This window comes from Benincasa hispida, chromosome 8 (genome assembly GCF_027475165.1).
Source record: "Benincasa hispida cultivar pf3 chromosome 8, pf3_genome.v1.1, whole genome shotgun sequence".
In the NCBI taxonomy this organism is placed as follows: Eukaryota; Viridiplantae; Streptophyta; class Magnoliopsida; order Cucurbitales; family Cucurbitaceae; genus Benincasa; species Benincasa hispida.
In genome coordinates this window covers 9,611,421-9,626,493 of record NC_143485.1, presented here as the reverse complement: position 1 = coordinate 9,626,493, position 15,073 = coordinate 9,611,421, and the positions used below count along the sequence as shown (strand labels likewise).

General features: G+C 28.9%; 1 protein-coding gene and 1 long non-coding RNA gene across 3 annotated transcripts; both read right to left on the bottom strand.

The window, feature by feature from the left end:
- Positions 1–2,784: 2,784 nt before the first annotated feature.
- Positions 2,785–3,679, bottom strand: LOC150034348 (uncharacterized). Of its 2 annotated transcripts, none has more exons than XR_016531599.1 (2): positions 3,489–3,679; positions 2,785–3,087 (listed from the first exon to the last, which is right to left on the bottom strand). It is a non-coding gene; the product is annotated as an uncharacterized LOC150034348 (long non-coding RNA). The 2 variants fall into 2 exon arrangements; XR_016531598.1 differs by having other exon boundaries at positions 2,785–3,069.
- Positions 3,680–11,439: 7,760 nt separating this feature from the next.
- LOC120082806 (heavy metal-associated isoprenylated plant protein 3-like) lies at positions 11,440–13,486 on the bottom strand. The gene is made up of 5 exons (XM_039038129.2): positions 13,301–13,486; positions 13,054–13,213; positions 12,421–12,665; positions 12,243–12,330; positions 11,440–12,159 (listed from the first exon to the last, which is right to left on the bottom strand). Exons 1-5 carry the CDS (start codon positions 13,307–13,309, stop codon positions 11,696–11,698), a joined length of 966 nt encoding a protein of 321 aa, XP_038894057.1. The 5' UTR covers positions 13,310–13,486; the 3' UTR covers positions 11,440–11,695.
- Between the last annotated feature and the right edge of the window lie 1,587 nt (positions 13,487–15,073).

Sequence of the window (15,073 nt, the reverse complement as noted above, 5' to 3'; positions counted from 1 at the left end):
TTATACAAATAATAGTGCTGCATATTGGTTTATGTGTTTAAGTGATCATTCACTGTGTGAATATAGAGATGTTGTATTCTTTGAGCATATTTTTTCCATGATTAAAAATGGTAATAAATCAATAGATAATTCACTCAATGATCAAATCCTTAGTACTTCAAGCATCGATCAAATATCTAAACTCCTTCTTTCTAGCCCTAATTACACACTTGAATTAGAGTCTAGAAGAAGTAAAAGACAAAAGGTTAGTAAGGATTTTGGACTTGATTTTCTAACTACCTTTCTAGTTGAAAATTTTAATAAAATTGACAATCAATTTGCTTGCATGTACTTAATAGATGAGGATTCAAACACATATAGAAAAGATTTAAGCTCAGTAGATTCTAATTTTTAGTAAGAGGCAGTCAAGAGCGAATTAGATTCTTTAGTTATGAATCAAACATGGGAATTAGTGGAACTACCTAAAGGAAATAAAGCTATTAGGAATAAATGGATATTTAAGAAAAAAATGAGACTAGATGGTACAATAGATAATTTTAAGGCTAGACTAGTGGTTGTGAGATACACACAAAAGCAAGACATAGACTATTTTGATACTTATTCACCTGTGACTAAAATAGCCACTATTAGATCTTTGATTGCCTATGTTGCCATACGTGACCTTCTAATACATGAAATGGATTTAAATATGACATTCCTCAATGAGAACTTAGAAGAGGAATTATATATAACATAACCAAAAGGCTTTATTGTTGTTGGTCAAGGTCTACAAACTTACAAAGATTTCTGAAACAAGCTCCTAAACAATGGTATGAAAATTTGAACAACACTTTGGTAAAATATGGTTTTAAGGTAAGCTGTTCTGGCACTTGTATTTACTCAAAGTCATTGGAGGTGACTGTGTAATTATCTGTTTGTATGTTGATGATATATTGATCTTTGGTACAAACATAGATATAATTATCAACACCAAGTTATTTCTATCCTCACAATTTGAAATGAAAGATTTAGATGAGGTTGACGTGATACTTGGTATTAAGATAAGAAAAACTAAAAGTGGTTTCTCTTTATGTCAATCACACTATATTGAAAAGTTGTTAAAGAGATTTGATAGTTTTGATGTTATACCTGTAAGAACACCCTATGATCCTAGTATGAGTGTTAAGAAGAATAAGGGTGAAAGTGTCTCTCAGCTTGAGTATGCAAAAATTATGGGTAGTATTACGTTATTACGTTTTTAATGAACTATATTAGGCTCAATGTTGAATATGCTATGAGTAGACTAAGTAGATACACTCATTATTCTAATAAGATCATCGGACAATACTTCGTCGTTTGCTATGGTATCTCAGCAGTAAAATGGATTTTTGTCTGCATTTCAATAATTTTCCTGTAGTGTTAGAAGGATATTGTGATGTAAATTGGGTAATAGATAACGACAAAGTAAGTTCCACTAGTGTATACATATTTATACTAGGTGGAGGAGCTATTTCATGAAAATCAGCTAAACAAACTTGTATAGGACGATCCACCACGAGTCAGAGCTTATGCACTTAAGCTAGCTGGACAAGAAGCAGAATGGCTAAGAAGTCTATTAAGAGACGTGCCACTGTGTGGGGCTTCTGTACTAGTATCTTTGCATTTTGATTCACATACTGCCATAAGTATTGCAAAGAATAGTGTGTATAATGGCAAAATAAGGCATATTTGCTTGAGACATAGAGCTGTGAAACAACTATTGAAGGAAGGAATTATCTCTTTAGAGTATATAAGGGCTGAGAAGAATTTAGCAGATCCTCTCACCAAAGGCCTAAGAAAGAGAATAATCCTAGAGTCTTCAACTAGTATGAGACTTAAACCCTTCGTGTAATCCATAGCCTTTTATTTTAGGTGGTCTATTGCGATAGACTAGATGGATAATTTGTGAGTGATCCACAACCCTTTATGTTGGATGGTCTATTGCGATAGATTTGATGGATAATCTCTAAAGTCTTTATAGCTCAATTTTGAGTGATCTATTGTGATAGACTTGATGAAACATTTAACGTGAAAGTGAAGGTGTGAGTTGCCTTCTATGAAAGAGTTAGAGGGTCTCTTTCTAGAGCTTTCATGATGACCCAAGGTTCTATGTGAATAGCCCAAATGGCTTTGTATGCATGACTTTATTGTGAAATCAAAATAGAAATTAAAGGATTGAAACGTGTTGTGGGGAGTCACAACCAGAATTGAAGTTCAAGAGGTAACTCACCTTTGTGAATGCAGTTGCTACCCCACTTCACTATGCATTAATTCAAATCACAAGATATTGATGCTTAAGTATATTATTATTCCATTGCTCATAATCATCTTCTTTCTATCATTTTTCCAGCCTGTAGGTCATTCATGAGGGACTGTTTGGGAATGACTCACATACACTTTAGGCCCAAGGCCTACAAAGGCGTATGGGAGTAGCACCTTTCACTTGTCCCACATTGGAGAATTAAGGAGTGAGTAGATGGTATATATAGAAGACCACTTCTAGGGACTTGTAAAAGTTTATTGTGAAGAATCCCAACAAAGGGACCTTGAGCAGAGAAAAACATTCAGATCATGAAGTATAACTCTTTTCACCACACGTCTGATCGGCCGAGTGAACTAGGTTTAGTTTCGGATAATCGAGCATGATGCGAAAAAAATAAAAATAGTTTTATTTCTTTTTTTTCTTAACTTTTTACAAAATCTTAAATGCTAATTTTTTTTAAGAATAAAAATATTTAGGATTTTTTATGATGCAATTATTTCCCATATCTAAATTTATTTATGATCATTGACCTCCGTCTTCTTCTACAATTGCTTTATAAAACCATAGTTCCCAGATCTAGAAAATTGGTTCTTTACATCCTTATTTTAGTGTTCTCTTCTTCACCGATCTTCTCCTCCGACTCTGAGCAAACATGTCTCTTGTTGTAATTCCAACCTTTTGTCCGATGAGTGCACATCTGAAGGGGGCGTTGTGTTAACCTTGAGGAGCAATCGACAAGAACAATTCACACCACAGTCGTGCCAAATTTGCTTTCAAGATAGTGGTTTCTACAACACAACAACTAGCTTCTGGATTTGTCAAGTCTAACAGATAGCATCCATAAAAATAAAACATTCGCATACGACGAGGGAATTTCACTAAGATGGTTGGACTTGGATAGCCTAAGTTGCTAATCGATTTTGTTCTTGAATTGAACCAACCATGCAATGTTGTAAATGGACTATTCTAAACAGTCAATCAATCTACACACAAGCATGCTTTGATTTGTGTTACATGGCAATTCATGTAAGGTTATATCTCACGTATGAATCTCTAACCTAACAATGAAAAAACGAAGGAAGTCATTCATAGTTTCAAAGCATTGAAGTTATAATGCATTCAAAAACCGCATAGTTTCGGAAAATACAAGTTTTCTCAACCAATTTAAATGAGTTTGTAACCTAATCCGAAACTAGAAAGAACTTACCATTGCCATAAATCATGTTAAACAATCTTCTCATGGACAATGTTAATCTCCAAGGATGAAATATAGACTAAAAGTGATAAAGAACAGAGGAAAAGATTAGAGGAGCTTGAAAATTACATTTGACCTATACTTGACAATATATTTATAGAAAATACGAAGGACCCGTTGTTTCATCTGTGCACTTTGCTTCTTTGTCTCTATAGCGCAATAGTTTCATAGGGGAGCACTACAACATTGTCCTAAAATGCACATTTTGCCTTGAAATGCCATGATACTAGCCCTTTTAGGGTTTTTTTTTCCTTTTGTCTTTTTCACTTCCCTTTGACTCAGTTGTTTTGTTAGAGCTCCAAATTGATCCATTTTAGTTCATTTTCACCATAACCCTCAATTTTACCTCTCAAATACTTGATACCTACAAAATCATCAATTAAACACATTAAATAACTTAGTGATCCTGAGTTTAATTGAGCGAGATATCACATTCTAAGTGTTATCGTTAAGTTTATAAGCACTAACTCTACCCATGATTTCTTTATTTTCTTACTTACTTTTTACGGATGTTTCAAAAAAAAAAAAAAATAGGCAAAATCTTGAAAACTAAATTATAATAATAATATATGCTCGTGCCCGTTTGATAACAAATAATTTAGGCACCTTTTGGAAACCATTTAGTTTTTATCTTTATTTTTGAAAATTAAGCTTGCAACAAAAATAGTTATATGGTAAACAAGAGAGAATGTTTTAGAAGTAGGAAAAAAAATATCAATTTATATTTTTTAACTTTGGGAGTTACACTAATCAAAATCTTAAAGTTTTTTAATCAATAATGTATCAATTCTTTTTTGTTGAGGAAATAATAACTATATTAATTAAAATCATGGAATTTTACAATTATATCAATTTACACTCGGTTACATTTCGAAAAAACATAATATGAGATTTATAACTATATCAATTAAACAAAAAAACTTTCATATGTGAATCAATGACTCTCAGTTAGGATTTCCTTTCAGGATCATTCATACAGTTATTTTAATCACCCATTTTATGAAATTGACAACTGAAGAATTCAACACACATGTGAGAGATAATTCATTGATGATATTAAAAATAATCATAATGAAGGTTCTACATGGATTCTTAGTGGTTTAATCAATATAGAGTATAAGTTTGACATGATATTTCTGAATCAGAATCTAACTAAGAGTGTAAACTAATACACATACAAAAGTTAAATTGATATAACTTTTAAATTTTAGGGGTATAAATAGATATTTGAAGAAAAAAAAAAAAAGTGCTTTTCCAAGGTGATGAGTGTACGAGGGTTTGGTGTGTAATGTAATGAGGAGGGAAAGTGAAAAATGGAAGTGGAAAACAAAAAGATTTCACAAAAAAGAATAATCATAATAAAAGAGAAAGAAAGAAAGAAAAGAAAAAGGGAAAGGGAAAAAAAGGGAGGGATCTTTTGGTACAAAAGAATGGACAGAGTGTTTTGAAGTAAAAGGACATATTGTCCTTTTGGAATTGGAGAGAAGGAGGAGAAGCACTTTACAAACTCCCACTAAAGCCCTCCCTCTACCTTACACCACACTGCCCCTCTCTATACAAACCTACCATTTTGTACCCTTCTTTTCTAGGGTACCCTCAATTTTCCACTTTCACCCTTCCCTTCTTTTGAGATAGCTTTCGATACTATTTACCCTCTCCAATTTTTAAGATATTCTATTCTTTTTTTTTTTTTATATTGGTTCTTTTACTTTCAACTTCGATTCATTTCAATTATCAAACTTTTAAAAAGTGACCATTTTAATCTATGAAATGAAAATAAAAATGAAGAGATCGAAGTAGTCATTTTTGAAAAGTATAAAAACCAAAATTAACCACGGTTTAGAGTATAAGAGACCAAAGTAGTATTTAAACTCTTTTAACATCTTTTTTGAAAAGGTTTTAATACTATTTTGGTTCATTTTAGTCATTCTACTTTAAAATGTTCATTTTAATTCTTATACTTTTCAAATGTTCATTTTGATTCATATATTTTTAAATTTGGTACTTTTTGGTCTTTCAACTTTCAAAGTGTTTATTTTAGTTCTTCTACTTGCAACTTTGGTTCATTTTAGTCATCAAACTTTCAAAAATTGAACGTTTTGATCTCTTAAAAATGAAATGAAAATGAAACAAAATTACCAAAATTGTTAACTTTTAAAAGTATAAGGACTAAAATGAACCAAAGTTAAAAGTACAAAGACAAAAATTAACATTTTAAGAGTATATGGACCAAAATGAACCAAAACTAAGAGTATAGGGACCAAATTAGTATTTAAACCTTTTTAATATCTTTTTATCCTTACCTTGTAGTTCCTAAAATGAAACTCAAATCTTAAAGATAAAAATGCAACATTTTAAAATTTAAAAACCAAAATGGAAACTAAACTCAAAACTTTGGAGTCAAAGTGTAATAGTTTAAAAGTTAATTATCAAATAGAAACTAAATCTAAAACATAGAGACCAAAAAAGTTTTTTTTTTATTTTTCTTCATCTCTCATCATTCCTTTTACACATTCACAAAAGTAACATTTGTTTAAAAGTTTAACGTTGAGCTTTGATATTTGTGCCTATTTTGTCACTCAACTTTTAAAAGTGTTTGATAAGATTTTTAAATTTTCAATTTTGTGTTTATAGATTTGCAATTTTGTTAAAAAAAAATTCAAATACATAAAGATTATTATAATTTGAAAGTTAACTAAAAGGATACCAATCTTAAAAGTTAGGGATTTAACAAATAAAATTTGAAGTATGATATTAAATATTTCATTTAATTTAATTACTTAAGAGGAGTACTTATTTTTCTTTCCCAAAAAAAGAGTGTACAAAAAGGATGTACGTTTTTGGACGATATTGACCATTAACCACTCACGAGTTGGTTGTTTGTGCTAAAAGTTTGTTGTGCATAATATGTGTCATTTCCAATAATTTAATTGAAGTTTGACTCTTTCTCTAATATTTATCTCCAATTTCAATTATTCTATTTTCATTTTTAAATTTAGGTTATTTTTAAATAAAATAAAATGAACAAACTCATTTATGAATGTAGTAAAATTTTATTATTTATAAATGATAGACTGCGATAGACCACGTAAACATCTATCGGTGTTAGTGATAAATGTATATTGCGGTCTATCGTTAATAGACAGTGATATTTTATTATACTTAAAACTATTTTTAGCAGTTTTACCGTTTAAAATAATTGTCCTCTAAATTTTCTATTTTAGTTTTGAAAAAAATATTTTATGTTATGGTTGATTTAAAAAAAAAAGAAAAAGAAAAACCATTTTGATATTTTGTTTTAATTGGCTTAAAATATGCAGGGATTAGGTTGATTTCTAAGTGACAAGATAATATTTTCGATTCAGTATACAACTAAAATTTATTATGAAATTTTTTCACCTTGTTTATATTTTTAAAATAAAAAGTAAAAAGTAAAAATATCTCTCTTCTATCTCTCTCTCCCTTTTCCTCCACTTGCCAACAATTTAGGGTTTGAAATTTATTTCCAAATTAATTTTAGAAGTTAACCGGGTAGTAGGATTGGCAATGAAATCAGGGCAGGGCGAGGAGATTCCCCATCCCCATCTCCGTAGGTATATTTTCTCCATCTCCACTCCCATCCTCATCAATTGAATGTGGGGACGGAAACGGGGATTCTCCACTGATTTTGTAATATATATAATTATATAATTATTTACAAAATTCACATATATACATATAGGGCATATATATAATTATATATTATATATACTTATTTATAAAATTAATATATATATATATATATAAATAATAAAAATAAAAAATCGAGATGAGGATACCCTCCCCATTCCTGACTGGGGATCAAGTTATAATCCCCAGTTTGACCTCATTCCCAGTCAAATCGAGAATTCTCCGTCTCAATCAGGACAGGGATCCGTAGGGATTTTTGACAACCCTATTGGGTAGAACAACTAAATTAGGGCTTGGATTGAATTTGGTGTAACTTTTAGAATAATTACCAATAATTGTTTTTTTTTTTTTTTAAGAAATTAGGGTAAAACAATAAATTAGTATTGGTTAAATTTCGATTTTAAACTGGAAAAAGTAAGTTATTTGGTAAATGTGTTAAATGATTGTTATTGACGATAACAACTAAAATAGACTTATCAAAATTTTCATAATTTTTTCTCGTAAATTATATTTTAAAATCACTCTTTAAAATAAAGATATCATATATACTTCCATCTTAAATTTATATATATATTTTTTTATATTTTGCCCTAGATTATTTACTAAATATAAAAGAATTAGTCCAGTTTTTTTTTTTTTTTAAATCATAAATGAAATATAAGTATATTAACAATAGAATTAGGTTTTTGAGCAAAAACAAAAATGATAAAAGGAAAATAAAAGGGAATTTTTAAAAATAGAAAAATAAGAAAATTATTTACACAAAATAGTAAAATTATAATTTTCTTTGATAGAGGTTGATGGAAATTGATTGAAGTATACAAATTGATATAAATCTATCACTGATAATACGTCTATCAATATTTTATTTTTATTATATCAATAAATATTTTTATTTTTATTTATTTATTTTTAAAATAAATATATACATAAAGAAAAAGTGGATTAAGAAAAAAAAAATGAGGAGATAAGAAATTGAGCGCATTTGCATTTGGGTATGGTGAGGGAAGAGTGGGGCCCAGTCTCAGCTATTGAGTAAGCCAATCATGGTTTCTCTCTCATCCAACAACCTTTTCAGTGTTATTTCTAGAGAGAGGGAGAGAGAGAGAGAGATTAAAAATAATATAATAAAATATAAAGCAATATAATAGATAGATAAAGAAATTGGAATAGAGACAAATGGAAAGCTGAGTGTGAGAGGATGAATTTGGAATTATGCAAAATAATTTAGGAAGAGAATTTTGAAAATAAGAATCTTTTTTTCTTTTCTTTTTGTTTGCAGTTGCCAGTTTTCTTTCAGGGGGTTTCAATAATGAAGGTTGTTTTGTTAACACAATTGGGAGCCACACAACCATTTTGACATTGACATTTTTCATCCCATAATTGCCCCCTTTCTTCTTCCCTCCCATTTTTATTTTTTTTTTTTCAACTTTTTTCTTTCTTTTTCCAAATAATTTTTTATTTGTATATATGTTCAAGGATGAATTTATTGATTAGGGACATGACCATGCAAAGAAAAGTTTAGACACTTGTTCGAGATTCATTAGAGTGTCTTCCTTCATAAATTAGTGAGAGATTTTAGGATAACAAGAGTTTAGAGAATTCGACTTGAATAATTTCTTCTAGAGTTAAAATGACGTACATATAAATTAGATGATGTTAGATTTCTCTTTTTTCTTTCTAAATTTGAGCTCGTAGAGTCCTCGTTTTCTTTCCAAATTTAGTATCGAGTCATGAATATTCAAATTATACACCCTTGGACTAAAAAGGTTAGTCTCAACCTCATCACTGATCGCGGCTAAGGTGCAACCCACGCGTGCACTCTAGATGTGGATCATCCAACCCAAGGCTCGTTTAGGCCTTGAGTTTGGTATTCTAGTCCTAAAGTTCGTTTTTATTCCATTTGAGTTCACTTATCGATGAACTTAGTTTATTCTTATTCTTACACGAGTCCAACTTTATCCATAATAAATATAAATGAAAATTAAGTTTATAAATTTAAAAGAAAATATCGATTAAATTAGGGTAATTTCTTTAAATGGCAAAACTACTGAAAATATTTTCAAATATAACAAAATACCACTATTTATCAATGGTAGATACAGATAGATAGATTCTGGTAGATGTCTATCAATATGTAGACGATGACAATTTATTTTATTTGTAAATAAGTTAGCTCATTTTTCTTATATTTGAAAATATTCTTTATTGTTGATTGATAAAAGTATATAATATAATATTAATGGTCCTATCTTTTAATTATTGATGAGTATATTAGCAAATTAAAGTATTTATCGATGCAATTATTGAATAGATGAACCATGCTATTAGATATATTAAGATGTTTACCCTTTAGTCTTTAAAATGCAATATGGTAATAGCACTGGAAAAAAGGAATGAAATAGAAAAAAAAAATCTTTGGTGAGAAATCTAATAATAGAAATTTAAAAATAACGAATTTAACTAAAATAAAATTATATTTTATATTTTTTATATAGGTGTTTGATAATATATTCAGAAATTAGATTCTAATTTAAACAATGATTTAAAAAAATATTTAAATAAAGCTGATTTTACTCAGCTCCTAAATATTATTTGACAATAAATAATAGTATTTTATTTATGAATATGTTTTATGTTAAAAGAATTTGTATCATTATTAATTTGTAATATTATATAATTTATAATACATTATATAATGTATATTTTAATTTTTTTTAAAAAAAGAACCAATTTTATAATCTGTATTTTAAAATATTTTTATCTTTATTTAATATAATTCTATATTTTGAAATTTTAAATTCAAAATCCAAATAGAATAAAAATATGATTGGGTTGCCTACTACAAACTCGGCGAATCTCCCCGGTTTTTAGAACAAAAACTCCTATTTTTAACTTATATGATTTAAGGAAATCGAAATAAGAAATAAAAAAAGGACAGCATAAAATTTATATACTTGGACACTAATGTTTTATTAATTTTAATGTATATTTATTTCAATCAACCAACATTCTTTTTTAGGGAAAAGAAACTATTTAGTTAGTTATAATAAATAATTAAAAAAAGAAAGGGCAAAATGGGAAGAAAACTATCTCCCATATAATACCTTTTTTTATACATAGTACATATAATTATTAGAAACTTATTTAAAATGACATTTTCAAACAACTTTCTACTTTGCTACTATTGGGCAGACGAATTAGGACATGTGAAACAAGGTACATACAATCAAACAAACATAGGACAGTAAATTTGTATAAGGTTTAGGACAGTAAATTTGTATATGTTTTTTTTTTCTTTTTTTTACCAATTTAAGCCCTTTTTTATAGGCATTTAAAAAATAAAAAGGGTGAAAATTAATTTTCTATCCCTACAACTTTCTGTAAGCAATTCTCAAGTGTCAGCATGATTTAATTTATGTGGTATTTGGTAACCATTTTGTTTTTTGTTTTTAATTTTTCCAAAATTTAAGTTTATTTCCTTTCAATTTCTTATCATGATTGGTGGTATGTTTCTAAGTAAAACGATTGAATTCTTAACCAAATTTCAAAAATAAAAATAAGTTTTTAGAAGATACTTTTTTTGTTTTCAAAATTAGACTTGGTTTTTTAAACCATTACTAAAAAATAAAAAACAAAACAATAAAATTAGGAGTGAAAATAGTGTCTATAGACATAATTTTTAAAAATAAAGGTGTACATTTTTTTTTCTTTTGAAAATTATGTCTGTTTAATTCATATTTCTTATGATAATTTCTTAGTACAATAGCTGAATTCTTAGACAAATTCTAAAAACAAAAACAACTTTTTGAAAGCTGTTTTTTTTTTTTTTAGTTCTTAAAATTTGGTTTGAATTTTTTTATAGGTAAAAAATAGATAAGAAATAAAGAAATTTAAGGATAAATAATGTCATAGGCTTAATTTTCAAAAACAAAAATAAAAAACAAAATGATTACAAAATAGGATCAAAATGATATATGAATTTCTACTATAAAATAAAGGAAAGACTTTCATATGTTTTAAATTTATTTCAAAAAGTTAAGTTCATTATTCTCTACTTTTACAACAAACAACTTTTCATAATTATACTTTTGAACTTTAAACTGTAATTTTATAGTTAAATTTCAAATTTCCCTCTTTCCCTTTGCAGGCTGGACCAACTGGCAAAAAAAAAAATGGTGTTTGTAAAATATTGACAAACACATAAAATGGCATAGTGAAAGACAAATAGAAATAGATGAAGAGAATATAATGAGAATCAATTCCTCTCACCAATATTAACTAACAAAATAACAACAAACAAACCCTTCCATTGATTCCCTACAAAATTAAGCAAATTTACCAATTAGCCATTGGATTTTCCTTCATTTTCTCTCTTAACTTTCTCACTAACCAAACAAAAACCCCATTTCTTCTTTTTTTCTTTCCTACTACTAAAAACTATTCTCACTTTTTACACTCCTCTCTTCTTCTCTTCCCCAAATTCATTCTTACATTATAAAACAAGCATTTGGATTCTCATCACTAAACAATTGTGGTGCGTGTAAATTCTCCCCCACAAGCCCACCCGGCCCGTACCCGTATCCGTATCCGTGTCCATACCCTATTCCTACCATTCCCATATACTCCATTTTGTTCCCTTCCATTTTACCTCCACATCCATCTTCCCCACCATTTCCGTCGCCACCGCCGCCACCACCGTTACCGCCTTTCTTTTTCTTCTTACCTCCGCCATTGCCATTGCCATTGCCATCGCCGGTGGCAGCAGGGTCTTTCTTGTCGCCGCCACCGCCGCCACCTTCGTTTTTGTTATTATCCTTCTCCTTCTTCATTGGGACAATTTCAACGGGCCGTTTTAGTCTCTCAGTTAAGCTACCACTTAAGGCCTTAACATCCATTGTGCCTTTCACTGTCACCAAATCCTTTTGTCTGTCCACTGACATCTCTTGAACGCCTATTTGAAATCAAATCGAATCAAATTAAATCAGAATTCATGTTCTTGTTTAGTGATAATAATTGTTGATTTATATCTCTTACCTTTGAATTTCGTTGTTACTCTCTGAATCTTCTCTATACAGCCTTGACAGTGTAATGAAACCTTCAACACAGCCGTCGTCACCGGCGGCTGAAAAAACAGAGAACAACACACAAAATCAAATAGAATCACAAAGGGGACCGATTTTTCATTTGGGGGTTTGTTGATTTTTCAAATTACCTCTTTGGATTTCTTCTTATTCTCATCCGTTTTCTTGTCGGATTTGTTGTTATTGGAAGAAGTCTGGTCATCGTCGATCTTATCTTTGGGCTTCGAGTCCTTTTCCTTCTTGGGCTGTGGTGAAATCAAATCCACTTTCTTCTTCGTCTTATTTGAAAGTTTCTCACGGAGTTTCGTTGCGTCTATTTTCTTCCCCGTTACTGTCAATTTGTTGCCATCAATCTCAGCTTTCACAGACTGTACACCTGAAGAACAAACAAAAAACAGAGCCATATTCATGGTGTCAGATTCTTGCATTGCCGATAACGGAAAATTCCACAACGAAAATGGACTAAACAAAATTAGTTATGGAAATCAGATTTGGGTTTTTGTTTCCTCTCTTTCCACAGTTCGAAAACAGAGCCATTATCGATTCACTGCTCTGTAATGGCGGAAAGGGAAAAATCTAAAACGGAAGAGTATGAAATGTATGTTTGTTTATATCTAAAACGGATTGAAAAAGACAAAGTCCATAAACCTAAAAAAGGAAAAAACCATCAAAATCGAAGTGAAAATCAAAGCGATAACAGAATGAGGGGAAGAAAAACAGAGGAACAAAGAAATCCGCCATGGCCATGACCATCGTCATTATACCTTCAAATCCTTTAACACATTTGGTGATTTTGTTGGCACATCCTTCACAATGCATGTCGATCTTAAGAACAACAGTGAATGGAATCTCTTCCTTTTTCTTCCCACCTCCTCCTCCATCTCCATTGTTCTCATTCTCGTTCTTTTTCTTCTTCTGAACAGCCTGACAACAGAGAGAAAACCCATGAACACATACAGAAGAAAATACTAAAGAATTAAGAGGATGAAACGAGTGGAAGAAGAGAATAACCTCTCCCATTGAAACCCAGGTAGTTTTTTCTTATGAATTTCAAAAGAAAATAGAAATTAGAGATGGAAAACCGTTTAGAGAGGGAGAATATTTATAGCGAGAGAATCGAGTGTGTGTGTGAGAGAGAAATTTCAGAGGAAGCGGTTTCATTTGGTGAATGATGATGATGAAGACGTTGCCTTCACATGTGGCATACTCATGTCATCATATAAATGGATGAATAGATGTTATGTTATGTTATGTATGTATGAATGGCAATATTGGTTAAAGTTGTAAAAAGTTTTTTTCTTGTCAAAAAAAAAAAGCAAAAATGTAGCAAATGATTTATTTACTTAAAAAAAAAAAAAGTTAATGAGTTAGATACCAGTTTTAAAATGTGGAAATATTGAACTCTCAATTTTACGGAAATTTCGATGAAAATAACGATAAAATTTCGACCGATGGATATTTTTGAAAAAAAAATTATAAAAATGAAAAGTTCAAAAAATAAATTTAAATTAGTAAACAAACATGGTAGAATTATTAAACAAGTTAACATGTCTTTTATTTATATTATATTTATATTTTGTTGCTTAATTATTATGTTTCGTGATTTTTCTACAATATTATGAAAATATTGATTCATCCTTCATTTCGATATCAAACCCATGAAATCTAGTAAATATCGACATGTCAATGGAAATTTAATACTATGATTATATATAAAGTAGAAAAATACTTCTTGCATCTAGATGAATATATTTTTGTACATCCCAACCAATATTTCAAATCATAATTTATCACGTGATAAATTTATTTTTCTTTTGTAAATTATTTTATTAAAAATAGGTTTGGTCCATAAACTTTCATGAAAATAATAATTTAGTCCCTAAATTTTAATTGTTAACAATTTAGTCTATGTACTTTCAAATTTGTAACAATTTAGCTTCTAGACTAATAAATAACAATTTAGTACATTTATTTAATTATTTATAACAATTTAGTCTCTATCGTGAAAGTTTAAGAACCTATTTGATATATTTTAATGTTCAAGGGATAAAACTTAATTAAAATTTAAGGAATTTGTAAAACCAATAATGTTTTTTTAAGTGATTTTCAATTTATTTGTCAATTCTTTTACAATTTTAATCTTAATCTAAATTAAGTATTTCAATTATAAAAATTGTCGATAAAAAGTTCATTTTTTGTTAAATTATTGTTTAATTAATTTTTAACTAACATGTCACTAAAATGTTATTTATTTGAATTGTGAAACCAATTTGCTCATTAGCAAAATCTAATCCACTAAAATGTGATTTATGGTTGATTTTTGGTGGGCTCTTTCACCCCTATTTTTTTTTTTATAATATTTTCTTTTAAAAAAATTATATACGTAGAATCCAAATATGATTATAAAATACTAATTTTATGATATATCAACTTATTATTAACATTTTTTTTTATGAAATGACTTAATTGGGAATTTATTACATTGAGTGTAAAATTGAGAATTTCAAAAAAATCAAAAACCAAATTGAGAGAAAAATATTAGAGATCATTTGGTATATTTAACTTATAAAATTTGATACCCTTATTTGTTAAAGGTTATGTCTAGATATTAGATATACCTTAAATTGTGTCTAAAAAAATGTCTTGTTTAACACTAATTTGAATGTTTTCTTTAAAAACAATGTGAAAGCCTAATAACATAAATCTATTTCAACAATAGTTGGGTGAGATTCAAGTTCAAAGAATCTATATTAAATCATCAATCTGAGCATAGCTAAAGCCTAA

Bases quoted from the DNA above. Each gene is read 5' to 3' on its own strand.
- LOC120082806 (XM_039038129.2), bottom strand. The intron at 12,666-13,053 runs GTATAATGACGA...TTTGTTCTTCAG, and splicing joins ATGTGTTAAAGGATTTGAAG to GTGTACAGTCTGTGAAAGCT. The intron at 12,331-12,420 runs GTAATTTGAAAA...CTGTTTTTTCAG, and splicing joins ATAAGAAGAAATCCAAAGAG to CCGCCGGTGACGACGGCTGT.